Source organism: Pseudophryne corroboree, chromosome 3 (genome assembly GCF_028390025.1).
Source record: "Pseudophryne corroboree isolate aPseCor3 chromosome 3, aPseCor3.hap2, whole genome shotgun sequence".
Classification (NCBI taxonomy): domain Eukaryota; kingdom Metazoa; phylum Chordata; class Amphibia; order Anura; family Myobatrachidae; genus Pseudophryne; species Pseudophryne corroboree.
In genome coordinates this window covers 620486714-620514525 of record NC_086446.1, presented here as the reverse complement: position 1 = coordinate 620514525, position 27812 = coordinate 620486714, and the positions used below count along the sequence as shown (strand labels likewise).

General features: G+C 47.3%; 1 protein-coding gene across 2 annotated transcripts in view; it reads left to right on the top strand.

The window, feature by feature from the left end:
- HECTD2 (HECT domain E3 ubiquitin protein ligase 2) overlaps positions 1 to 27812 on the top strand; it is a 258294-nt gene that overhangs the window by 181514 nt on the left and 48968 nt on the right. For both annotated transcript variants that reach the window (XM_063961662.1, XM_063961660.1), the window contains exon 13: positions 2506 to 2638. In XM_063961662.1, the coding sequence (XP_063817732.1) occupies positions 2506 to 2638 (133 nt within the window). The remainder of the gene's footprint in view (positions 1 to 2505; positions 2639 to 27812) is intronic.

The window sequence follows — 27812 nt, the reverse complement described above, 5'->3', positions numbered from 1 at the left end:
CAATACCTCAGGAGCAATTTAGTTATATCCCTGATAAAGGGTTTGATAAACTGTAATATGCTGAATAATATATAATCCTACATTGCTGCCTAAACCTGTGTAGCACTTAAAGAACTTTGCAGCAGAATGGTCACAAAGTTTACCCAATATATATATATATATATATATATATATATATATATATAAAAAAATAAACAATACAGTAACTAAACAATGAACATTTTCAGTACTGGTTACTAACACACAGATGTGTCCTCATACACTTGGCCTCAATACCTCATGCTGCGTAAGATGCCTGGAGCGAGTGAGCTGCGCTGAGCAGTGTAACATCTTTGTTGTGCGAATGTGCATCTTAGTCGCAGTGTGATGTGACAAAACTGCTTAATGAGTCTGCTCTGGTTAATTTTATATGCAACACTAGTACAGTATATCTGTGTGTGACTGAGTCTGATTCTATATATGAGGCACAACGGAACTTGGTATGAGAGAAAGCCGCTGTATCATAGCACTTTGTATGTAGAGTCAGACTGGGTCTGCTACTGGCATTCCGCTGTCCACATATTCACTGTAAACTGACTGATGACAAAATGACCACTTCCCAGTATTTCCTAGGATCTGGTGACATCCATTGAAGAATGTGGCTTTCATATTGCTGTCATTATTCCTATGGAATTCATAAGCTAAATACTGGCTCTACACAAAGTGTGCTTGCTTCTAATGCATACAGGTGACAGGTCCACTCAGTGGGGTTTCTACACAATATGAACCTGATTCTTGGTCAGACGCAGTTGCGATGTCGCACACAGTGTAACAATGTTTTTCATCAGTGCATGCTTCTGAGTTGTACTGTGCATGAGCCCTTATTTTGTTTATACAGAGACGTAGAACAAATTTAGACGCACGGTAGCAGAAATATAAGGGCGGCCCTGGACGTTGCCTGTGAGATAACATGGGGGTGACTAAGTAATCTTACATAATTTTAATTGTGTCAAAATTGTAATGTTAAACATGATGCTTAACAATCATGTTTAAAGTTATAATGCTGACAGTGTTAAGATGGCAGTGTCTCTAGACAGTATGAGGTAAATTTACTAAGATGGGAGTTCTGCTTAAAATGGGATGTTGCCCATAGCAACCAATCAGATTCCAGGTATTATCTTCTAGAAGGTGCTAGATAAATGAGAAGTAGAATCTGACTGGTTGCTATGGGCAACATCCCATCTTAAATAGAACTGCCATCTTAGTAAATTTACCCCTATGACTCCAGTGGGTACAGTCAGGAATCCCATCCCTCCCCCTCACCCCCCGAATAGTTAAAAAATGTATAATACCTTTTGGGAAGCAGAGGATGAGACTTTTGCGCATGCACAAAATTGTGAGCCTGGCCTTGAGGCAAGGGTCACTTGCTTCATAAAAGCAATAAACCACTTAGTGAGAACTTCAAATACATTATTTCTAAGTCTCTGCCTTTAAAACAGAAGTTGATTTTAAAGGCACAGACCTGGGAAATAATGTATTTAAAGTTTTGACAAATTAGTATGTTTTATGAATCAGATGACCCCTCCTGCTTGTGGTGCCCATGATGATGTCATAAGTTTGCTTTTGATACATCCCAAAAAGCAACACATTCTGCTGGTAGTAAAATATATATAGATTTTTGCGCAAATAGAAAACAAATTTTCCTTGTGTTTGCCTACCAGGTAGAAGTGGTGGCACAGGGCTGCTGGCACTCGGCTCATACGTGCAGCATGACTGATAGACTCCTAGGCACGCAGAAGCTGAGAGCGCCTGTCACTCTGGACTCAGAGGAGGAGCTGTCAGCCTCCACCTCACACAGTTACCACCGGCAGCAGTCTGTACAACTCAGACTCAGGCAGACCTAAAACAGGACATGTCTCTTGCAATTATGGAACGATCCAGTGGCAGCATGAGTCAGAGCACACCATGCGACTTCATTGCTCGTCCGCCCCTTGAACCACCATAGCAACTGTCTGCATTATGGCGCCAGCATTCAGCTGTTAACATATTCACTGTCAGTATATTGATCATCAAAAGAACTTATGTATCCCTCAATATTAGTACAGAGCACAAAATGTCTCTTTCCTGTGTCTAGATGATCCTTTCACTTTAAGTACAGATGAGTTTTATGTTGCATAAGTTTCCAGCAGGTATTGCTGCACCAGCAGACTGTATACACGGAATAACATTTTGTAAAAAAAATATTGGATTACCAGCAATACCTTTGTCTAAACAAATGGACATTGATAGCGTGCCAACTTCTAATATCAACAAGTACAATTTATCTAGGTAGGTAGACACGCAACTTGCATTTTGACTTTGGGTCAAAGTCAGACGTTTATTGAGCCAGACCTTTTTATCTGCTTTACTGAGACCACATTTTTGGCAAACAATTAAGGTGATGAAATAGATTCTGTAAAAGCTTTTTTTCTGATGAAACTGTCCCCTGACATGTAAAGCCTATTAAATGATATTCTATTTTTCCAGCTTACAAGAAAACGAGCTGATCTGAAGAAAAAGTTGAAGGTGACCTTCATAGGTGAAGCCGGTCTTGACATGGGTGGTCTGACTAAGGAGTGGTTCCTTGTGCTCATCAGGCAGATTTTCCATCCTGATTATGGTATGATTGGTTGAGTAGTTAGATACTCTCTGCTACTCCATACCTTCCAACAGTCCTGATTTTTTTTTTTTTACAAAAAAGAGGCGTGACCTGCAGGAAAAAGGAACATGTCATAGTGTAAATTAGTTGTGGTTTGGGTGCAATGGGGATGTTGTGAAGTATACCATTCTAACCAGAAATCCCTAAATTTCCTCATTGTGCATCTCCTGCAGTATAGATAGCTGGAATGTATAAATAATGTAGAAAATCTGGCTTATTTTCTGCGCCAAAGTGATTGCTACAGGGGACAGGAAATCAATCCATTTCCTAATGAGAGATGGAGCATTTTCTTTGCATGCCTTAGTTCATTACATGGAAATGTATAGACGCACATTGAAGATACTAATTACTGGGAAGCACAATAACATAAAACGTATATGTACTCTGTAGCAATGATATGTAGTACATTATCAATAATATAAATTGTGTATGCCTATCTGCTGTAACCTATGCTAGCCAAACCATTTTCTGGAACAGGGAACTTACCTCTCACTCTATTGCATATTCTGTATATTCTAATTTAAAATTAAAACAGCATATAGGAATACATATCTATTTCCGGCGGACGGGATGCCAGCTGTCACCATCTCGACAGCGGCATCCCGCCTGCCAGAATGCCGGCACGTGGGCGAGTACTACGAGTCCCCTTGTGCGCTCGCCACAGAATATATTCCCATGCTATGGGTGTCGTGGATACTCATGAGTGGGAATAGTCCCTTTGCGCTGGTAATCCGGCTGTCGACATTGTCGGTTGTCGGGGTTCCAGCGTCGGTATTCTGAATGCCGGAAACCCAACAGCCGGCAAATTGATTGCCTCCCAGCCTATGGAGTGCAAGAAAGAAAGCGAGGTGCATTCTCTTAGCTTATTTCAGTCCTGATTTGTACATATTAGATATTTGTCTTGGAAGAGGAAGAGTGAAGTAAATTCTATAATACCCCAGTTGTTATCTTGTGACAAAGCATGGGAATTTATATGAAAAAAGAAAATGAGAATTCAACAAATGGCTATGAGGAAAGAAGTCTGATAAAGAAAGGAGAATGCCAAGGGAAAACAAAGAGAGGAAAGCAGGGTACACAGAGGAAACCAGATAGAGTAAGAAAAGACGTACAAAGGAAAGGAGAAGATGCAGAGGAAATAAGAGAGACAATAAAGAAAACAGATTGACGAAGAAAGGTGAAGCAGGACAGCAGGTAGAAAAAGAAGACATTAATGATAGCAAGTAGAGGGAAAAGGAAAACACCATACAACTTATTGCTGTTGGACTGGTTTGTGGCTTGCAGGTCACGCATTCAAGAGAAATCATTCAACAATACATAAAAATATAGAATTCTTTACTGAACATGGATGACCGTGCTAAGATTACAGGCTTTGTTCTTGCTCTTGTAAATGTATATGGAAAAATCTAAGCCACAGTTATGGTTGTACACTAAATGCTTACTCGGATAAAGTGGTGCAAAAAAATCCTGCCTTCATGCCTAAATTTGTCTCCAAGTTTCACAATGACCTACAGATTTTACTTATAGCTTTACGTCCAAAACCAGTGAATAAAGGAAAATTGCATACATTGGGTTTGGTTATACGGTCAAGCTCCTTACAAACACACGCTTGAAAGACTTATTAGAGAGGTTTCCTAACAGACCTGTAATAGGAATGGACTTGAGGTTCCAAGGAGTAGACAATTTTTTCCTGTCGCAACTAAGCTAAACCTATAACCTAATGAACCTATACTTCATGGTTGTCATGCGCTTCTTCAAATAAATTACATTGTCAGATAAACACAATTAGCTTATTTCCCTAATGTCAGTACACCTGTTTTACAATCTTAAAGTCTACTGAATACGTAATATAACAGAGGATCAGTCGAATTTCTGTGAGGAACGCATAATGTCTATTTTTTTAACATATGAAGACCCCATGTGCACACTGATTTTCCAGTGTTTAAAAATCTTTCTTATTATATTATTACAACATTAGATTGTACATCAGCAACAGAGAAAAGTGATAAAAGCACTCAGTATTTCCTGACTCTCCAATCATGCTGTATGTCATCAGTCAGCACTGCCTGCATATTCATTCATGCTAAATGTCATCAGTCAGCACTGCCTGCATCTCTGACCTTACTAATTGTCATCTGTCCACACTAGCTGCATCTCTAATCAGGCTGTATGTCATCAGTCAGCACTGCCTGCCTCTCTGATCTTACTAATTGTCATCTGTCCACACTAGCTGCATCTCTAATCAGGCTGTATGGCATCAGTCAGCACTGCCTGCCTCTCTGATCTTACTAATTGTCATCTGTCCACACTAGCTGCATCTCTAATCAGGCTGTATGTCATCAGTCAGCACTGCCTGCCTCTCTGATCTTACTAATTGTCATCTGTCCACACTAGCTGCATCTCTAATCAGGCTGTATGTCATCAGTCAGCACTGCCTGCCTCTCTGATCTTACTAATTGTCATCTGTCCACACTAGCTGCATCTCTAATCATGCTGTATGTCATCAGTCAGCACTGCCTGCCTCTCTGATCTTACTAATTGTCATCTGTCCACACTAGCTGCATCTCTAATCAGGCTGTATGGCATCAGTCAGCACTGCCTGCCTCTCTGATCTTACTAATTGTCATCTGTCCACACTAGCTGCATCTCTAATCAGGCTGTATGGCATCAGTCAGCACTGCCTGCCTCTCTGATCTTACTAATTGTCATCTGTCCACACTAGCTGCATCTCTAATCAGGCTGTATGTCATCAGTCAGCACTGCCTGCCTCTCTGATCTTACTAATTGTCATCTGTCCACACTAGCTGCATCTCTAATCAGGCTGTATGTCATCAGTCAGCACTGCCTGCCTCTCTGATCTTACTAATTGCCATCTGTCCACACTAGCTGCATCTCTAATCATGCTGTATGTCATCAGTCAGCACTGCCTGCCTCTCTGATCTTACTAATTGTCATCTGTCCACACTAGCTGCATTTCTAATCATGCTGTATGTCATCAGTCAGCACTGCCTGCATATTCAGTCTTGCTAAATGTCATCAGTCAGGACTGCCTGCTCTGTAATCATGCTAAAGATCATCTGTAAGCACTGCCTGCCTCTCTGGTCTTACTTATTGTCATCTGTCGGCACTACCTGTCTCTCCATTATTTAGATTCTTACAGTTCACACTAGCTGCATCTCTAATCATGCTGAATATTATCTGGAAACACTGCAACACTGCCTGCCTATCCAATAATGTTGAATATCATCAGTCAACACTGTCTGCTAACCATACTGAATATCATCTGTCAGCGGGTGGTATTCATGTGACCGACGGTCTGCTGACCGACAGTCACATGACCTCCTCCACCATTCCGCCGGCTCAGTATCCCGATGGTCGGCATGCCGACCAACAGGGACTATTTCCAGTCGTGGGTGTCCACGACACCCATAGAGTGGGAATAGAACCAGTGGCGACCGCAGGTCGCCACCGAGCCCGCAAGGGGCTTGCTGCACTCGCCCCTCCCCGCCGGGATCCCGGCGTCGGTATGCTGCCGGGATCCCGGCGTCGGTAAGCTGACCGGCGGTCAGGAGACCGCCGGTCAGCCATACTACACCCCTGTCAGCACTACCTGTCTCTACAATCATGCTGAATGTCGTCCGTCAGCACTGTCTGTCTCTCTAAATAGTGAAAATGCAGGTGAACTCTCTTAATACTAAACACTGCTAATCAGAATAATTATAATAATTATAATTGTAATAATTTACTCTGTCATATTGCAGAGTCTAATATTATTATTACGATTAGCAGTGTTAAGTATTTAGAGAGTGTGCCTGCATTTTATCTTTTTTAATGTTACTGCAAGTCTCAGCATGGTGGTACCTCTCATTATGGTGGTCATTCCGAGTTGTTCGCTCGGTAAATGTCTTCGCATCGCAGCGATTTTCCGCTTAGTGCGCATGCGCAATGTTCGCACTGCGACTGCGCCAAGTAAATTTGCTATGCAGCTAGGAATATTACTCACGGTTTTTTCTTCGTTCTGGTGATCGTAATGTGATTGACAGGAAGTGGGTGTTTCTGGGCGGAAACAGGCCGTTTTAGGGGCGTGTGGGAAAAAACGCTACCGTTTCTGGGAAAAACGCGGGAGTGGCTGGAGAAACGGAGGAGTGTCTGGGCGAACGCTGGGTGTGTTTGTGACGTCAAACAAGGAACGACAAGCACTGAACTGATCGCACTGGCAGAGTAAGTCTCGAGCTACTCAGAAACTGCACAGAGATGTCTTATCGCAATATTGCGAATCTTTCGTTCGCAATTTTAAGAAGCTAAGATTCACTCCCAGTAGGCGGCGGCTTAGCGTGTGCAATGCTGCTAAAAGCAGCTTGCGAGCGAACAACTCGGAATGAGGGCCTCTGTTCAAAATTATGGTATGCAGTACACGACCCCCCCATATATCATTCTAATTATGCTGAACATCACGTGTCAGCACTGCTTGCCTTTTCTGTCTTTCTCAATGTCATCTGTCAGTGCTGCTTGCCTCTCCAGTTATATAGAAGTTCATCAGTCAGCACTAGCTGCCTCTTCAGTCTGCTAAATGTAATCAGTTAGCAGTTTGTGTATCTCTAATCATGTTGCCTGCCTCTCCAATCATGCTGAATGTTATCAGTTGACACTGCCTTCCCACAATGCTGAATATCATTTGCCAGCACTGTCAGCCTCTCCAATTCGGCTGAATGCCATCAGTCAATACTACCTGCATGTCTAGTTATGCTGTATGACATCCGTAAGCACTGCTTGGCTCTCCAGTGATGTTTGTTAATTGTCATCTACCAGCACTGCCTGCCTCACTGATCATACTGATCATCATCTGTCAGCACTGCCTGCCTCTCTGATCATGCTGATCATCATCTGACAGCACTGTCTGCCTCTCCAGTTATGTTGGATGTCATCTGCTATCACTTGCTTCTTCTCAAGTTATGTTGACACTAGTCATTTGTCAGATCTGTCTGTCTTGGCTCATACTGATTGTCATCAGTCACCACTGCCTGCGTCTCTAGTTATGCTGAATATGTTTTTATGTTTGAAAATATTTGAAGTAATTTTGTAAAGTGTTAATTATAAAAAAAATAATAATAACAATAGTTCTCTCTTAAAATCAGCGTTTATTGTGAGCTTACAATCAGGGCCGGATTAACAATGGGGCGGGTGGAGCTGCAGCTCCAGGCCCCCCATGAAAATAGGCCCAGACTGTGCTAGCAAACTTTGGTGACAAGAATTTTTTTTTTTTTGTTTTGTTACCAACAGTGGCAGCCGGAACCCCCGCCCACTCACTCCCCTCACCCCTCCAACCCGCCTTGCAATTGTATACCGTGACCTTGCTAGCGCAGTGGTGCGCACTCCCTGTGCCTCTGTGCGGATCCAGTGCTAAGAGGGTGGCCGGCCGCGGCGCTGGCCGAGGTGGTCCAGCTCCTCCCCTCCACTCACATGTCCTTCTCTTCCTCTCACTGCCTCCCCTCGGGACGCTGCTGTTGCAGGGGTTTAGTGGCGCCACATCCAAATGATGGGGACCCACGCCTGCCTTAGCTAAAGACGGGACCCGCTGCGGTTGCTGATGCTAATGACGCGGACCCGCTGCTTAGGAAGGTACAAAGTGCCGTCTATCCTGGGAGGGGGTGAGGGTGTAGAAAAGGTACACAATGCCGGCTGTAGGTGGGGGGGGGGGTAGCTGACTCAACCCTTTTACTGTCTCCCCCCTTCTCTCGTTCTGTCCCCCCCCATCTCTCTCTCTCCTCTTGCTCTCTGTCTTCTCCTTCTCCCCCCTTCTCTCTCTCTCTCCCCCCTTCTCTCTCTCTCTCTGTCTTCCCCTTCTCTCTCTCACTCCCCCTTCTCTCTCTTTCTCTCTCTTACCCTTCTCTCTTTCTCTCTCTCTGTCCACCTTCTCACTCTCTCTCTCTCTCTGCCTCCCACCCTTCTCTCTGTCTCTCCCTTCTCTTTCTGTGTCCTCCCTTTCTCTCGCTGTAAAAAAGGGTGGTTGCTCCCTGTGCACTTCCTTACAGGAAGTAATAATACAAATAACATCCAGTGATAGTAAAAAATAGGGGGTATTTATTAATTTACAATATTGCAATGTAGATTGCAGATGTTTCTATTCACCGTAGCGATAGTATAAGTAATTATAAAAAGGTTAACGATAAAAACTGAATAAAGGGGAAGGGGTGGCGAAATTCCTAATACCGGTATACACAGGAAAAAATAAGAATTTACTTACCGATAATTCTATTTCTCATAGTCCGTAGTGGATGCTGGGCACTCCGAAAGGACCATGGGGATAGCGGCTCCGCAGGAGACTGGGCACAAAAGTAAAAGCTTTAGGACTACCTGGTGTGCACTGGCTCCTCCCCCTATGACCCTCCTCCAAGCCTCAGTTAGGATACTGTGCCCGGACGAGCGTACACAATAAGGAAGGATTTTGAATCCCGGGTAAGACTCATACCAGCCACACCAATCACACCGTACAACTTGTGATCTGAACCCAGTTAACAGCATGATAACAGAGGAGCCTCTGAAAAGATGGCTCACAACAATACTAACCCGATTTTTGTAACAATAACTATGTACAAGTATTGCAGACAATCCGCACTTGGGATGGGCGCCCAGCATCCACTACGGACTATGAGAAATAGAATTATCGGTAAGTAAATTCTTATTTTCTCTGACGTCCTAGTGGATGCTGGAAACTCCGAAAGGACCATGGGGATTATACCAAAGCTCCCAAACGGGCGGGAGAGTGCGGATGACTCTGCAGCACCGAATGAGAGAACTCCAGGTCCTCCTCAGCCAGGGTATCAAATTTGTAGAATTTAGCAAACGTGTTTGCCCCTGACCAAGTAGCTGCTCGGCAAAGTTGTAAAGCCGAGACCCCTCGGGCAGCCGCCCAAGATGAGCCCACTTTCCTTGTGGAATGGGCTTTTACAGATTTTGGCTGTGGCAGGCCTGCCACAGAATGTGCAAGCTGAATTGTACTACAAATCCAACGAGCAATAGTCTGCTTAGAAGCAGGAGCACCCAGCTTGTTGGGTGCATACAGGATAAACAGCGAGTCAGATTTTCTGACTCCAGCCGTCCTGGAAACATATATTTTCAGGGCCCTGACTACGTCCAGCAACTTGGAGTCCTCCAAGTCCCTAGTAGCCGCAGGTACCACAATAGGCTGGTTTAAGTGAAACGAGTCCTCAATTCTGCCCTATCCGTATGAAAAATTAGGTAAGGGCTTTTATAGGATAAAGCCGCCAATTCTGAGACACGCCTGGCTGAAGCCAGGGCTAACAGCATTACCACTTTCCATGTGAGATATTTTAAGTCCACAGTGGTGAGTGGTTCAAACCAATGTGATTTTAGGAACCCCAAAACTACATTGAGATCCCAAGGTGCCACTGGAGGCACAAAAGGAGGCTGTATATGCAGTACCCCCTTGACAAATGTCTGAACTTCAGGAACTGAAGCTAGTTCTTTCTGGAAGAAAATCGACAGGGCCGAAATTTGAACCTTAATGGACCCTAATTTTAGGCCCATAGACAGTCCTGTTTGCAGGAAATGCAGGAAACGACCCAGTTTAAATTCCTCTGTAGGGGCCTTCCTGGCCTCACACCACGCAACATATTTACGCCAAATACGGTGATAATGTTGCACGGTTACATCCTTCCTGGCTTTGATCAGGGTAGGGATGACTTCATCCGGAATGCCTTTTTCCTTCAGGATCCGGCGTTCAACCGCCATGCCGTCAAACGCAGCCGCGGTAAGTCTTGGAACAGACAGGGTCCCTGCTGGAGCAGGTCCTTTCTTAGAGGTAGAGGCTACGGGTCCTCCGTGAGCATCTCTTGAAGTTCCGGGTACCAAGTCCTTCTTGGCCAATCCGGAGCCACGAGTATAGTCCTTACTCCTCTCCTTCTTATGATTCTCAGTACCTTGGGTATGAGAGGCAGAGGAGGGAACACATACACTGACTGGTACACCCACGGTGTTACCAGAGCGTCCACAGCTATTGCCTGAGGGTCCCTTGACCTGGCGCAATATCTGTCTAGTTTTTTGTTGAGGCGGGACGCCATCATGTCCACCTTTGGTTTTTCCCAACGGTTCACAATCATGTGGAAGACTTCTGGGTGAAGTCCCCACTCCCCCGGGTGGAGGTCGTGTCTGCTGAGGAAGTCTGCTTCCCAGTTGTCCACTCCCGGAATGAACACTGCTGACAGTGCTATCACATGATTTTCCGCCCAGCGAAGAATCCTTGCAACTTCTGCCATTGCCCTCCTGCTTCTTGTGCCGCCCTGTCTGTTTACGTGGGCGACTGCCGTGATGTTGTCCGACTGGATCAACACCGGCTGACCCTGAAGCAGAGGCCTTGCTTGACTTAGGGCATTGTAAATGGCCCTTAGTTCCAGGATATTTATGTGAAATGACGTTTCCATGCTTGACCACAAGCCCTGGAAATTTCTTCCCTGTGTGACTGCTCCCCAGCCTCTCAGGCTGGCATCCGTGGTCACCAGGACCAAGTCCTGAATGCCAAATCTGCGGCCCTCTAGAAGATGAGCACTCTGCAACCACCACAGGAGAGACACCCTTGTCCTTGGAGACAGGGTTATCCGCTGATGCATCTGAAGATGCGATCCGGACCATTTGTCCAGCAGATCCCACTGAAAAGTTCTTGCGTGGAATCTGCCGAATGGAATCGCTTCGTAAGATGCCACCATTTTTACCAGGACCCTTGTGCATTGATGCACTGACACTTGGCCTGGTTTTAGGAGGTTCCTGACTAGCTCGGATAACTCCCTGGCTTTCTCCTCCGGGAGAAACACCTTTTTCTGGACTGTGTCCAGAATCATCCCTAGGAACAGCATACGTGTCGTCGGAATCAGCTGCGATTTTGGAATATTTAGAATCCACCCGTGCTGTCGTAGTACTACTTGAGATAGTGCTACTCCGACCTCTAACTGTTCCCTGGACCTTGCCCTTATCAGGAGATCGTCCAAGTAAGGGATAATTAAGACGCCTTTTCTTCGAAGAAGAATCATCATTTCGGCCATTACCTTGGTAAAGACCCGGGGTGCCGTGGACAATCCAAACGGCAGCGTCTGAAACTGATAGTGACAGTTCTGTACCACAAACCTGAGGTACCCTTGGTGAGAAGGGCAAATTGGGACATGGAGGTTCGCATCCTTGATGTCCAGAGACACCATATAGTCCCCTTCTTCCAGGTTCGCTATCACTGCTCTGAGTGACTCCATCTTGAATTTGAACCTTTGTATGTAAGTGTTCAAGGATTTCAGATTTAAAATAGGTCTCACCGAGCCGTCCGGCTTCGGTACCACAAACAGCGTGGAATAATACCCCTTTCCCTGTTGTAGGAGGGGTACCTTGATTATCACCTGCTGGGAATACAGCTTGTGAATGGCTTCCAATACCGCCTCCCTGTCGGAGGGAGACGTTGGTAAAGCAGACTTCAGGAACCGGCGAGGGGGAGACGTCTCGAATTCCAATTTGTACCCCTGAGATACTACCTGCAGGATCCAGGGGTCCACTTGCGAGTGAGCCCACTGCGCGCTGAAATTCTTGAGACGGGCCCCCACCGTGCCTGAGTCCGCTTGTAAGGCCCCAGCGTCATGCTGAGGACTTGGCAGAAGCGGGGGAGGGCTTCTGTTCCTGGGAAGAGGCTGCCTGCTGCAGTCTTTTTCCCCTTCCTCTGCCCCGGGGCAGATATGAGTGGCCTTTTGCCCGCTTGCCCTTATGGGGACGAAAGGACTGAGCCTGAAAAGACGGTGTCTTTTTCTGCTGAGAGGTGACCTGGGGTAAAAAGGTGGATTTCCCAGCCGTTGCCGTGGCCACCAGGTCCGATAGACCGACCCCAAATAACTCCTCCCCTTTATACGGCAATACTTCCATATGCCGTTTGGAATCCGCATCACCTGACCACTGTCGCGTCCATAACCCTCTTCTGGCAGAAATGGACAGCGCACTTACTCTTGATGCCGGAGTGCAAATATCCCTCTGTGCATCTCGCATATATAGAAATGCATCCTTTAAATGCTCTATAGTCAATAATATACTGTCCCTGTCCAGGGTATCAATATTTTCAGTCAGGGAATCCGACCAAGCCACCCCAGCACTGCACATCCAGGCTGAGGCGATTGCTGGTCGCAGTATAATACCAGTATGTGTGTATATACTTTTTAGGATATTTTCCAGCTTCCTATCAGCTGGCTCCTTGAGGGCGGCCGTATCAGGAGACGGTAACGCCACTTGTTTTGATAAGCATGTGAGCGCCTTATCTACCCTAGGGGGTGTTTCCCAACGCGCCCTAACCTCTGGCGGGAAAGGGTATAATGCCAATAATTTTTTAGAAATTAGCAGTTTTTTATCGGGGGAAACCCACGCTTCATCACACACCTCATTTAATTCATCTGATTCTCGTTCGGGCACAAAAATCTAACTGAGGCTTGGAGGAGGGTCATAGGGGGAGGAGCCAGTGCACACCAGGTAGTCCTAAAGCTTTTACTTTTGTGCCCAGTCTCCTGCGGAGCCGCTATCCCCATGGTCCTTTCGGAGTGCCCAGCATCCACTAGGACGTCAGAGAAAAACATACATATATATACAAATTCAAATACACAAGTATCTATTGCACCAAAACGCGCTCAGCGCATCTTAATCTTGTGTGCTTACTTTCTGATTACCAATCGAACTGATCCCCTGACAGTACCGCGAGGCGCACACAGCGGTCTATGAGGGAAGTCTGTCGGCAGACACCGCATCCATCCCCATGAACGGACATCCACCCTCTTGAAGCAAACTTCGGAGGAGGTAAGGATTTCGTTTCCACCTTGCTCAAACACGACTTGCAGGGGTATATGCACACGGACAGCAAATCCACCTGGCAACCATTACAGGGCGCAGTACGGGACTTTGTCTGTATAGGACGAGCATATTGGTACACAGGACATCTGCATACTGGAAACCCAGGAGGGATTCGTTGTAGTTACAATCCAGATAAACGGATATATCTTACCTCAGGAAGTAAGCACACGAGTAAGACGCATTGAGCGCGTTTTGGTGCAATAGATACTTGTTGTGTATTTGTATGTATATGTATGCTTTTGTCCTGTGTATACTGGTATTAGGAATTTCGGCCACCCCTTCCCCTTTGTTCACTTTTTATCGTTAACATTTTTATAATTTCTTATACAGGTTGAGTATCCCTTATCCAAAATGCTTGGGACCAGAAGTATTTTGGATATCGGATTTTTCCGTATTTTGGAATAATTGCATACCATAATGAGATACAGTATCAAGGTGACAGGACCCAAGTCTAAGCACAGAATGCATTTATGTTTCACATACTGTACACCTTATACACACAGCCTGAAGGTAATTTTAGCCAATATTTTTAATAACTTTGTGTGTACATTCACACAATTAATTTCTGTTTCATATGCACCTTATACACACAGCCTGAAGGTCATTTAATACAATATTTTTAATAACTTTGTGTATTAAACAAAGTTTGTGTACATTGAGCCATCAGAAAACAAAGGTTTCACTATCTCACTCTCACTCAAAGAATACCGTATTTTGGAATATTCCGTATTTCGGAATATTTGGATATGGGATACTCAACCTGTACTAACTATCGCTATGGTGAATAGTAACATCTGCAGTCTACATTGCAATATTGTAAATTAATAAATACCCCCATTTTTTAGTATGACTGGATGGTATTTGTATTATTATTTCCTATAAGGAAGTGCGCAGGGAGCAACCACCCTTTTTTATTTGTACATTCTATCCATAGTGGACTGTTGTAGTGCAGCCACGCTCCTAGCAGCACATCCCGCAAAGGATATCTACTGTCACATAGAGAGCGCAGTATCACACTCTTTATCCATTTTCTCTCGCTGTGCTTCCCTTTTATCTCCCCGCCTTCTCTCTTTCCCTCGGTGTGTCCCCCACCCTTCTCTCTCTCTCATTGTCTCCCCTTCGTCTCCCCCACTTTTTCTCTCCTCTCTCCCTCTCTCCCCCTCGATCTCTCACCTCTCCCCCTTCTCTCTGTCTTCCTCCTTGTCTCTCTCCTTTCTCTCTCTCTCTCCCTCCCCTTTCTCTCCTCACCCTCTTCTCCCTCTCTCTCTCTGTCTCCCCCTTCTCGCTCTGTCTCCCCTACACTATCTCTCTCTCTGACTCCTCCCCTTCTGTCTATCTCTGTATATCTCCCCCTCTCTCATCTACCTGCTGCCTCTCACTGTCTCCTCCCTTCTCTCTCTCCCCTCTTCTTTCTCTCTGTGTCTCTCTCTGTGTCCCCCTTCTCTCTCTGTCTTTCTCTCTCTCTCTCTCTCTCTCTCTCTCTCTCTATTTCTCCCACTTTCTCTTCACATTCTCTCCCCCCTTTCTCTCTCTCTACAACTTCTCACCCGCTCTATCTGTCTCCAACTTCTCTCTCTCTCTCTCTCTCTCTCTCTCTCTCTCTCTCTCTCTCTCTCTCTCTCCCTCCTCTTTCTGTCTTTCTCTCCCCTCCCCTTTCTCTCTCCTCTCTGACCTCTCCCCCCTTCTCTCTCTGTGTCTCCCCCTTATCTCTCTCTCTATTCCCTAATATAAGTATGCAGTTAGGGTTAGGCTGCGGGAGGGGAGGTTAGGGCTAGGCACTAGGGTGGAGGTTAGTGTTAGGCTGTGGGAGGGCAGGTTAAAATAAGACTGTTGGAGGGGAGGGTTAAGTTGCATGAGGGGATGGTTAGGCTGTGGGAGGGTTAGGGAAAGGGTAAGGGGTAGGGTTACTTTACTTACCAAAAGTGTCAGTATTCTGATTGCCAACATCCTTACTTTCGGAATCCTGTACCCAATTGATAGAGGGGCACATATAGACATAGGCACATACAGACATAGCGGAGCACATACAGACATAGGCACATACAGACATAGGCACATACAGACATACAGTAGCGGAGCACATGCAGACATAGTGGAGAACAGTGTACATACAGATAAAGACACATATGGACATAGAGGCGCACATACAGACATATGCACATATAGGCACATATGGACATAGAGGAGCACATACATACAGACATAGGCACATATGGGCATAGAGGAGCACATACAGACATAGGCACATATGACATAGAGGAGCACATACATACATACATACATACATAGGCACATATGGACATAGAGGAGCACATACAGGCATAGGCACATATGGACATAGAGGAGCACATACAGATATAGGCACATATGGACATAGAGGAGCACATACAGATATAGGCACATATGGACATAGAGGAGCACATACAGACACAGGCACATAAAGACAAAAGAGCACATATATGCATACTGTAGGCCACTTGCTACTGGAATGACTTCACACCCCTAGATGCCGCCCCACAGCACAGGTCACACACCCCCCCCCTCCACAGCACAGGACACACCCTCACGTCACTATTCACACGACCACAGCACTGGTCACACCCACACATCACAAGTCACACGACCACAGCACTGGTCACACCCACACATCACAAGTCACACAACCACAGCACTGGTCACACCCACACATCACAAGTCACACGACCACAGCACTGGTCACACCGCTGTGATGGCACACAATAGGCCCTTCAACAATTTCAGCTCCAGGCCCTTGTGGACCTTAATCTGGCACTGCTTACAATGACTAGAATGTACCATTATCTAACAAAATAATGTGGTGTAGAATTTCTGATTCATGTCAATGCAAGATGTCATTGGTTATCATTGTTGTCTGACAGTGCTGGTATGATGGGTTTTCTAACAAGAACCCTATCTATGTTAACTGGGTATATTCTTCTGTCTTTGTGTGGGTTTACTCTGTGCGCTATATTAAGAACATATATATTTAAATACATAATGTCCTTCATTGGTACTAGCAGTAACAGTGTCACCTGATTATACAAAACAGTCTAGCCAAAGACTAAAGAGATGAAGCATGATAAAGTTTTTTTTTTTTTTTGGTGATATGTGCTGAGATGTATCCCAAAAGTATTACAGACAGTATTATCAGTGATTCAGGCAAAAGTTCAACTTTAAAGATTCTGGAGAAAAGCAGGAAAAGGTCACCTAATGACATTGATAAATAACATTTATTTTTAGTGCAGACAAATATTGGAGAAGCTGTTAAACTGTTCAAAGACTAAATCTGAATTTACTGCTGCAATCTTTACACACATTATTTTTACCCCAATTTGCAATTATTTAAAGCCCCACCTTATTGAGGAATGGCGACATTAGAGAGAAGGGAGGAAGGAGGTGTTGTAATGTGTAAATCTGGCTAATTTGAGCAATTAACTTTTCAGTAGTCCAGAAATGGACACAAGAACGTAGAATTCATGAGCTAGTAAATCTAGGAACCACATGGATTTTTTAATCTATTAATTTCTGCTGCGGGGTACACTGGGCTGCACAAGGAAAGACATAGGGGGTGTAGAGTAGGATCTTGATCCGAGGCACCAACAGGCTCAAAGCTTTGACTGTTCCCAGAATGCATAGCGCCGCCTCCTCTATAACCCCGCCTCCCTGCACAGGAGCCCAGTTTTGTAGTTGGTGCCGCAGATAGCAGGCACATAACAGAGAGCTGCTCCGTGCAGCCCTAAGAAGAGCTTTTTTGAGAAGAAAGGTGAAGACTTCAAGGGCTGCAGCAGTGTGTACATGTCTAGTCACATTCACTGCTGCAGCTCCATCTCTCCCCAGCGGCGCTGTACACTCCCGAGCCCTGGTTGCCGGGTAACTAGAGCAGGAGGCTCCAGTTTTCTTCTGGTCAGGCACACACGACGGGGGCTCTCCGGGATCGCGTGGCCGCGCTTCGGGAGGTGGTGAGTGGGTCCCGCTCACGGGACCCGTACTTTATCGCGATCCGGCGCGGCCGGTGGGAGGTGGGCCGTGCGCGCTGGCGTTGGATACTGTGGCAGTACAGGTGATCCCGCTAGATCACCAGGGCATGGGTGCAGGTCAGGTTTTCCCTTAAAACCTTTTTATTTGTAGCCCGCAGTACCTGGTGGTTTTGCCAGCAGAGGAAATAAGGCTTAGACCTGGAGCCCCTCCCCCAGCCCCGAGGCGCCATTTCCAGCAAATGTTCCCGCCCTGGAGCTGCATATCTGTCTCTCCCTCACTCCCTGTCAGTGTTTGGGCGCCATTTCTCCCAGCTACACTGTTCCTGGGACTGCTTGGGCAAATCCTCCTGTGTAAAGCCGCCTGGTTGTCAGCGCTGTGACTTTACATGACACTTAAGTATTCTACATGTCAATTAGACAGTGTTAGTTAAGAAAGAGTGCATTTAGTAAGGGTTCTCTGGTACAAGTACCATGTGATATACATCCAGTTCTTACTGTGCAGTGTTATATCTATTGACTACATAGCTATATAAGCTGGTCCAGTGCAGTATTATTGTTAGTAATAACCTCTGCATTGTTTAACTGTGACTATATGTGTGTGCATTAGCTTGCTGAGTGGTTTCCATTTCGTGTGTCTCTCACTCAACTTGCTATCCCTATATTCTATAACCTGAGGGGGCTTGGTGCGTCAGGTTTTATAATTATATAGGATTTCACAAGATATACACTAATACGTATTTTTCTCTGTGATTTTAGTCACCATATCTCTCCTGTATTTCTGCTTGTGCTGACCATACTTCGCAGGAATTTGGGTAAGAGGTATTGTGCTGCTGCCAATTGTACTGTGTAACCTGATACAGCAAGTATATCATGTCTGCTTCTGAAGGTAACGGTTCTGGGGCTGAACACACTGACTGCCGGTGTTGCTGAAGCCACAGATCCCTATGAGGAGACTATAGCAGCTGTGGGCTCTGGTTCTGGGGGCTCCTTGCCCCCCAGTGGGACTGTGGCAACAGGGGTACATAATGACCCACCGTGGGCTACTTTCTCCACGCTTCTACATACGCTAGTTAATAAACTAACACCCCTTATGGGACCTCCTATGCCGGTACAACCGTATGTGGTCCCCGCAGCTAACCCGCCGTGGGCAGACAATTTATCTGCTCAATTGAAGAAGTTGAACCAGTCCTTGACTACTAAAAAGTCTGACCCTCGCTCGCCTAAGACCAAGGGGTCCTCTAAGCGAGCTCTTATCTCCTCACAATCCACTGCTGTCACTGACACCTCGTCTGATGAAGATGGCGCTTACACTGACCCCACAGATTCTGACACAGATACTGCTGATGGGGAGGGTAGTTGACATGTGGATGTTCCTGATCTTTTGGAGGCTATTAAGTTAATTTTACAGATTACGGATGATCCCGAGCCATCCACCCCTCCTAAGAAACCAGATAGGTTCCAACGTCAGAAGGTGGTTAAACAAGTTTTACCTCACTCCGACCACCTAGTGGATATACGTCAGGAACCCTGGGGAAACCCGGGAAAGAAGTTTGTGCCTCAAAAGAAGATGCTGGCTCGCTATCCTCTCGCGCCAGAGCTGTCTAAAAATTGGGACACGCCTCCTCCTGTAGACTCGCATGTGGCTAGGATGGTGGTTTCCTCAGCTCTACCTGTCACTACCGTCACGTCTCTAAAAGAGCCTACGGATAAACGTGTGGAGGGTTGTCTGAAAGCGATTTACGCCCTCACGGGTGCTGCACAACGGCCCACTATTGCAGCGACATGGGCTGCAGAGGCTATTGAAGCATGGGCCCTGGAGTTAGAAGCTGAAATCTCTTCTGGCCATGCTAGACAATGCTTGTCATATATTGTCACAGCTTATCACTATATTAAAGAGGCGGCTTCTGATGCCGGTATCCTAGCAGCCAAGGCCTCTACTACATCAGTCCTGGCACGCCGGATATCGTGGCTGAGATCCTGGTCTGTGGATCTGGACTCTAGAAAAACCCTGGAGGTACTCCCTTTCAAGGGAGATATTCTGTTTGGGGAGGACTTAAATAAGATAGTGGCTGACTTGGCTACTGCCAAAACTGCCTGTCTGCCAAGTACCGCTCCTTCTGTGTCGAAGGCTAAGGGTACTTCCTTTCGCCCCTGTCGTCCTTCAGGTAAAGCAAAAGGTCAGCCGTACAACAAGCAGGCCCGCACTTCCAAACCTGGTAAGCCGAAACCCAAAAGAGCCTGGGCTGCCCGTCAGCCAGCTTCCAAGACAGATAAGCCTGCCACATGACGGGGCGGGCCTCCCCCTGGGGGATCCCAGGGTGGGGGGCCGGCTTCTAGGGTATACCCAGGAATGGTTGAAGACCACTTCAAATGCCTGGGTATGGGAAGTCGTCACTCGTTACGCCATAGCCTTCAAAAACCGATTCCCTCATCGATTTTGCCAGACAGATGTCCCGTTGGACCAGACAAAGGCAAACAGTCTACATTCGGTGGTACAGACCCTCCTGGATACAGGAGTCATAGTACAGGTGCCTCTTGCTCAGAGGGGCCGGGGGTACTATTCTCCGCTGTTTCTGGTCCCGAAACCGAATGGGTCCTCCCGGCCCATTCTCAACCTCAAGGCATTGAACAGGTTTGTGATAGTTTTCAAGTTCTGTATGGAAACCCTTCGCTCTATAGTTCTTGCCTTGGAACCTGGGGACTACATGGTCTCCCTGGACATACAGGATGCTTACCTGCATATTCCTATAGCAGTGTCACATCAGCAATACCTGAGGTTTGCGATTGGCAACCTCCATTACCAGTTTCGGGCGTTACCTTTTGGTTTAACTACGGCTCCGTGAGTCTTCACCAAAGTTATGGCGGTGATGACGGTGGTACTCCGCCGTCAAGGGGTCAGGATACTGCCATATCTGGACGACTTGTTAATCCTGGCAAATTCCCCAGAAGTTCTCCTACGTCATCTGGATATGACTGTCCGGTTTCTACAAGCCCACGGGAGTCTCATCAACTGGAAGAAATCCTCCCTGGTCTCTGCTCAGAGCATGGTGCACCTGGGAGCGATATTGGACACTCACAACCAGAGGTTGTTCTTGTCTCAGGAGAAAGTCCTGAAGCTTCAGGACAGGATTCGTTGCTTCCTTTCTCGTCCGCAAGTGTCGATACATTCGGCTATGCAGGTGCTGGGCCTCATGGTGTCAGCATTCGACATGGTGGAGTATGCTCAATTCCATTCTCGCCCCCTCCAGAGGCTGATTCTAGCCAAGTGGGACGGCCTGCCTCACTGGATCAGGTCTGATTGACTCCGGAGGTCCGTCTGTCGTTGCATTGGTGGCTCCAGGACCAACGATTGTGCAAGGGCCGTCCCTTCTGGATATCCAACTGGGTCCTGTTGACGACAGATGCCAGTCTAAGAGGTTGGGGAGCGGTGCTGGAGCAACACTCCCTTCAGGGTCGGTGGACCAAGGAGGAATCTCTCCTCTCGATCAACATTCTGGAATTGCGGGCGGTCTTCAATGCGTTGAACCTGGCCCAGCATTTAATTCAGAACCGTCCTGTTCAAGTACAGTCGGACAACGCCACCACAGTTGCTTACATAAATCATCAAGGTGGCACTCGAAGCCGTTTGGCAATGAAGGAAGTCTCACGGATTCTAAATTGGGCGGAACGCCATCTACCGGCCATATCGGCAATATTCATTCCGGGAGTCCTGAATTGGGAAGCGGACTCTCAGTCGTCAGGACATACACGCCGGAGAGTGGGGCCTCCATCCAGAAGTATTTCAACTCCAAGTGGAAAAGTGGGGCCTTCCAGACGTAGATCTGATGGCGTCTCGACACAATCACAAGGTTCCGGTCTTCGGAGCAAGGACGAGGGATCCTCAAGCAGCATTCGTGGATGCGCTGGCGGTGCCGTGGAGGTTTCGGCTGCCGTACGTGTTCCCTCCGGTGTCACTCCTGCCCAGGGTAATTCGCAAGTTCAAGCAAGAAAGAGGAATTCTGCTTCTCATAGCTCCAGCGTGGCCCAGAAGGCACTGGTTCTCAGACCTGCAGGGCCTATCGTCAGAGCGTCCAATTCTACTTCCACAATGCCCAGACCTCCTCGTTCAGGGCCCCTGTGTCTACAAGGATCTAGCCCGGCTGTCTTTGACGGCGTGGCTCTTGAAGCTTCCGTCTTAAGAGCTAAAGGGTTTTCTGAGGCGGTCATTCAAACTATGCTGCGGGCCCGGAAACCGGCTTCTGCTCGGATTTACTATAGGGTCTGGCATTCTTACTTTGTTTGGTGCGCATCTAACGATTATGACGCTTCCAAGTATAGTATAGCCAATATATGTTGGCCTTTCTTCAGCAGGGCCTGGACTTAGGCCTGCGTCTGGCCTCCCTCAAGGTTCAAATATCTGCCTTGTCGGTGTGGTTTCAGAGAAAAATTGTGACCTTACATGATGTGCATACCTTTACTCAGAGTGTGTTGCGTATCCAACCTCCCTATGTCCCGCCTGTGGCTCCTTGGGACTTGTCGGTGGTTTTGGAGGCGTTACAAGAGTCTCCGTTTGAACCTCTTGGTTCAGCTGATCTTAAGTGGCTTTCCCTTAAGGTGGTGTTTCTGTTGGCTATTGCTTCAGCTAGAAGAGTGTCTGATTTGGGTGCCTTGTCTTGTAGTTCCCCATATCTGATATTTCACCGTGACCGGGCGGTTCTTAGGACTCGTCCCGGATATTTACCTAAGGTGGTTTCTTCGTTCCACCTTAACCAGGAGATCGTGGTTCCGGCACTTGTTTCTCCTGATCTGTCTCCCAAAGAGCGGTCTTTGGATGTGGTACGGGCTCTCCGTGTCTATGTGAAGAGAACTGCTTATCTTAGGAAGTTTGATTCTCTCTTTGTGCTGTTTGGATTTCACAAACGGGGCTGGCCTGCTCACAAGCAAACTTTGGCCAGATGGATTAGAATGGTGATTGCACATGCTTATGTGAGGGCTGGTCTATCAGCTCCTGCTCATATTACGGCCCATTCTACTCGGTCTGTTGGACCTTCTTGGGCGGCCCGCCGTGGTGCGACCCTTGAACAATTGTGCAAGGCGGCTACGTGGTCCTCAGTGAACACGTTCATAAGGTAACTCTTTCTGCGAGGTACACTAGGCTCCACAAGGCGCCCACCCTGACGCACTTAGCTTCTTTGGGTTGGTATGGCATTAGCCGCTGACACTTCTCCTGTCGTGAGAGTGTGGTGTATGTGGCTACTAACTGTTGTCGTCTCTTTTCCTGCTACTGCATTGGGCTGGTTAACTAAAAACTGAGCTCCTGTGCAGGGAGGCGGGTTTATAGAGGAGGCGGTGCTATGCATTCTGGGAACAGTCAAAGTTTTGAGCCTGTTGGTGCCTCGGATCAAGATCCTACTCTACACCCCCTATGTCATTCCTTGTGGAGCCCAGTGTACCTCGCAGAAAGAGTTTTAACAAAGGTAAGTTCTTACCATAAAACTCATTATCTGTAGGAACCAGACGGATTTTTTAAATCTATCAATATCTGTAGGAATGATCTGAAAAGTTAGTCGTTATAAGCATGTTTTTAGGTGTTTAGCTTTCTGAATCTGTAATTTCTTATCAGTGGTCCACTTCCAGCTCTGCAATTTCTTTTATTAAATAAAACAGAGAGCAGATTTATTTTAAATGCTTTGGGTAAGGTACTAATAATTTAATATGGAGAATTCATGTATATTTAATAAACCAGAGAGTAACATTCTGTTTCATTTAGTAAAAGTCTGAGTAATGATTTTGTAGGCGATTATAACCCCTCACGCTTGTCTTGATGGGTTATAATTATTTTCTATTATTTCTCTAACGTCCTAGTGGATGCTGGCGACTCCGTAAGGACCATGGGGAATAGACAGGCTCCGCAGGAGACAGGGCACTTTAAGAAAGAATTTGGATACTGGTGTGCTCTGGCTCCTCCCTCTATGTCCCTCCTCCAGTTTGAATCTGTGCCCGGATGAGCTGGGTGCTACTTAGTGAGCTCTCCTGAGCTTGCTAAAAAGAAAGTATTTTGTTAGGTTTTTTTATTTTCAGAGAGATCTGCTGGCAACAGGCTCTCTGCTACGTGGGACTGAGGGGAGAGAAGCAGCCCTACTCACCGAAGATAGGTCCTGCTTCTTAGGCTACTGGACACCATTAGCTCCAGAGGGATCGTACACAGGATCGCACCCTTGGTCGTCCGATCCCGGAGCCGCGCTGCCGCCCCCCTCGCAGAGCCAGAAGACAGAAGCCAGTGTCTGAAGCAAGAAGACGTCGAAGTCGGCGGCAGAAGACTCCAGTCTTCATATGAGGTAGCGCACAGCACTGCAGCTCTGCGCCATTGCTCCCACACTAACCCACACACTCCGGTCACTGTAGGGTGCAGGGCGCAGGTGGGGGCGCCCTGGGCAGCAATTCGGAACCTCTTGGCAAAAAGCAGCATATATACAGTTGGGCACTGTATATATGCATGAGCCCCCGCCATTATTTTACACACAAACGCGGGACAGAAGCCCGCTGCTGAGGGGGCGGGGCTTCTTCCTCAGCACTCACCAGCGCCATTTTCTCTCCACAGCTCCGCTGAGAGGAAGCTCTCCAGGCTCTCCCCTGCAGAATCACAGTAGAAGAGGGTAAAAAGAGAGGGGGGGGGCACATAAATTTGGCGCAAAAACAGTATATACAGCAGCTACTGGGTTAACACTAAGTTACTGTGTGATTCCTGGGTCATATAGCGCTGGGGAGTGTGCTGGCATACTCTCTCTCTGTCTCTCCAAAAGGCCTTGTGGGGGAACTGTCTTCAAATAGAGCATCCCCTGTGTGTGTGGTGTGTCGGTACGCTTGTGTCGGCATGTTTGACGAGGAAGGCTATGTGGAAACAGAGCGGGAACAAATGAATGTGGGGTCGCCACCGACGGCGCCGACACCCGATTGGATGGATATGTGGAAGGTTTTAAATGATAATGTTAATTCCTTGCATAAAAGGTTGGATAAAGCTGAAGCCTTGGGACAGTCAGGGTCTCAACCCATGCCTGATCCTATGTCGCAGAGGCCGCCAGGGTCTCAGAAGCGCCCACTATCCCAAATTGTTGACACAGATATCGACACGGATTCTGACTCCAGTGTCGATGGCGATGAGGCAAAGTTACAGCCTAAAATGGCTTAAGCCATCCGTTACATGATTATAGCAATGAAAGATGTGTTGCACATCACAGAGGAAACCCCAGTCCTTGACAAGAGGGTTTATATGTTTGGGGAAAAAAGGCAAGAGGTGACCTTTCCCCCTTCACATGAGTTAAATGAGTTATGTGAAAAGGCTTGGGAATCTCCAGATAGGAAACTGCAGATTTCCAAACGGATGCTTATGGCGTATCCCTTCCCGCCAACGGACAGGCTACGCTGGGAATCCTCCCCTAGGGTGGACAAAGCTCTAACACGCTTATCCAAGAGGGTAGCCCTGCCGTCACAGGATACGGCCACCCTAAAGAATGCTGCTGATAGAAAGCAGGAGGGTATCCTGAAGTCCATTTATACACATTCAGGTACCTTACTAAGGCCGGCGATTGCGTCGGCCTGGATGTGTAGTGCGGTAGCAGCGTGGACAGATACCTTATCTGAGGAACTTGATACCTTGGATAAGGATACTATATTACTAACCCTGGGGCATATAAAAGGCGCTGTCCTATACATGAGAGATGCTCAAAGAGACATTAACCTACTGGACTCTAGAATAAATGCAATGTCGATTTCTGCCAGAAGGGTCCTGTGGACTCGGCAATGGACAGGCGATGCCGACTCAAAAAGGCACATGGAGGTTTTACCTTAAAGGGTGAGGAATTGTTTGGGGACGGCTGGAAAGTCAAATTTTTTGCCATATGTTCCCTCACAGCCTAAGAAAGCACCGTATTACCAAATGCAGTCCTTTCAATCACAAAAAGGCAAGAAAGTCCGAGGTGCGTCCTTTCTTGCCAGAGGCAGGGGTAGAGGAAAGAAGCTGCACAACACAGCTAGTTCCCAGGAACAGAAGTCCTCCCCGGCTTCCACTAAATCCACCGCATGACGCTGGGGCTCCACAGGCGGAGCTAGGCCCGGTGGGGGCGCGTCTCCGAAATTTTAGCCACAAGTGGGTTCACTCCCAGGTGGATCCCTGGGCTATAGAGATTGTGTCTCAGGGATACAAGCTGGAATTCGAAGAGATGCCCCCTCACCGTTACCGCAAATCGGCCCTGCCAGCTTCCCCCTTAGAGAGGGAAATAGTGTTAGCTGCAATTTACAAATTGTATCTTCAGTAGGTGGTGATAAAGGTTCCCCTCCTTGAACAGGGAAGGGGTTACTATTCGACCATGTTTGTGGTACCGAAACCGGACGGTTCGGTCAGACCCATATTGAATTTAAAATCCCTGAACATATACCTGAAAAGGTTCAAGTTCAAAATGGAATCGCTCAGAGCGGTCTTCGCAAGCCTGAAAGGGGGGGATTTTATGGTGTCTCTGGACATAAAGGATGCATACCTTCATGTCCCCATTTATCCACCTCATCAGGCGTACCTCAGATTTGTGGTACAGGATTGTCATTACCAATTCCAGACTTTGCTGTTTGGTCTCTCCACGGCACCGAGAATATTTACCAAGGTAATGGCGGAAATGATGGTGCTCCTGCGAAAGCAAGGGGTCACAATTATCCCATACTTGGACGATCTCCTCATAAAGGCGAGGTCCAGAGAGCAGTTGCTGATCAGCGTAGCACGCTCTCGGGAAGTGCTACAACAGCACGGCTGGATTCTGAATATTCCAAAGTCGCAGCTGATTCCTACGACGCGTCTGCCCTTCCTGGGCATGATTCTGGACACAGACCAGAAGAAGGTTTTTCTCCCGATGGAGAAGGCTCAGGAACTCATGACACTGGTCAGAGACCTCTTAAAACCAAAACAGGTGTCGGTGCATCACTGCACGCGAGTCCTGGGAAAGATGGTGGCATCGTACGAGGCCATTCCCTTTGGCAGGTTCCATGCGAGGACCTTTCAATGGGATCTGTTGGACAAGTGGTCCGGATCACATCTACAGATGCATCGGCTGATCACCCTATCCCCCTGGGCCAGGGTGTCACTCCTGTGGTGGCTGCAGAGTGCTCACCTTCTCGAAGGCCGCAGATTCGGCATTCAGGACTGGGTCCTGGTGACCATGGACGCAAGCCTCCGAGGGTGGGGGGCAGTCACACAGGGAAGAAATTTCCAAGGGGTGTGGTCAAGTCAGGAGACTTGCCTTCACATCAATATCCTGGAACTAAGGGCCATATACAACGCCCTAAGTCAAGCGGAGAGCCTGCTTCGCGACCAATCGGTGCTGATCCAGTCAGACAACATCACCGCAGTGGCTCATGTAAACCGCCAAGGCGGCACAAGGAGCAGGGTGGCGATGGCGGAAGCCACCAGAATTCTTCGCTGGGCGGAGAATCACGTAAGAGCACTGTCAGCAGTGTTCATTCCGGGAATGACAACTGGGAAGCAGACTTCCTCAGCAGGCACGACCTCCACCCGGGAGAGTGGGGACTTCATCAAGAAGTCTTCGCGCAGATTGCAGGTCGTGGGAACTGCCACAGGTGGACATGATGGCATCCCACCTCAACAAAAAGCTACAGAGGTATTGCGCCAGGTCAAGAGACCCTCAGGCGATAGCTGTAGACGCACTGGTGACACCGTGGGTGTTCCAGTCGGTTTATGTATTTCCTCCTCTTCCTCTCATACCCAAGGTGCTGAGAATCATAAGAAAAAGAGGAGTGAGGACAATACTCGTTGTTCCGGATTGGCCAAGAAGGACTTGGTATCCAGAGCTGCAAGAAATGCTCACAGAGGACCCATGGCCTCTGCCTCTAAGACAGGACCTGTTGCAACAGGGACCCTGTCTGTTCCAAAACTTACCGCGGCTGCGTTTGACGGCATGGCGGTTGAACGCCGGATCCTAGCAGAAAAAGGCATTCCGGATGAGGTTATTCCTACGCTGATAAAAGCTAGGAAGGACGTGACGGCTAAACATTATCACCGTATATGGCGAAAATATGTTGCTTGGTGTGAGGCCAGGAAGGCCCCTACGGAGGAATTCCAGCTGGGCCGGTTCCTTCACTTCCTACAGTCGGGAGTGACTTTGGGCCTAAAATTGGGTTCCATTAAGGTCCAGATTTCGGCCCTATCCATTTTCTTTCAAAAGGAACTGGCTTCTCTTCCTGAAGTCCAGACTTTTGTAAAGGGAGTTCTGCATATTCAG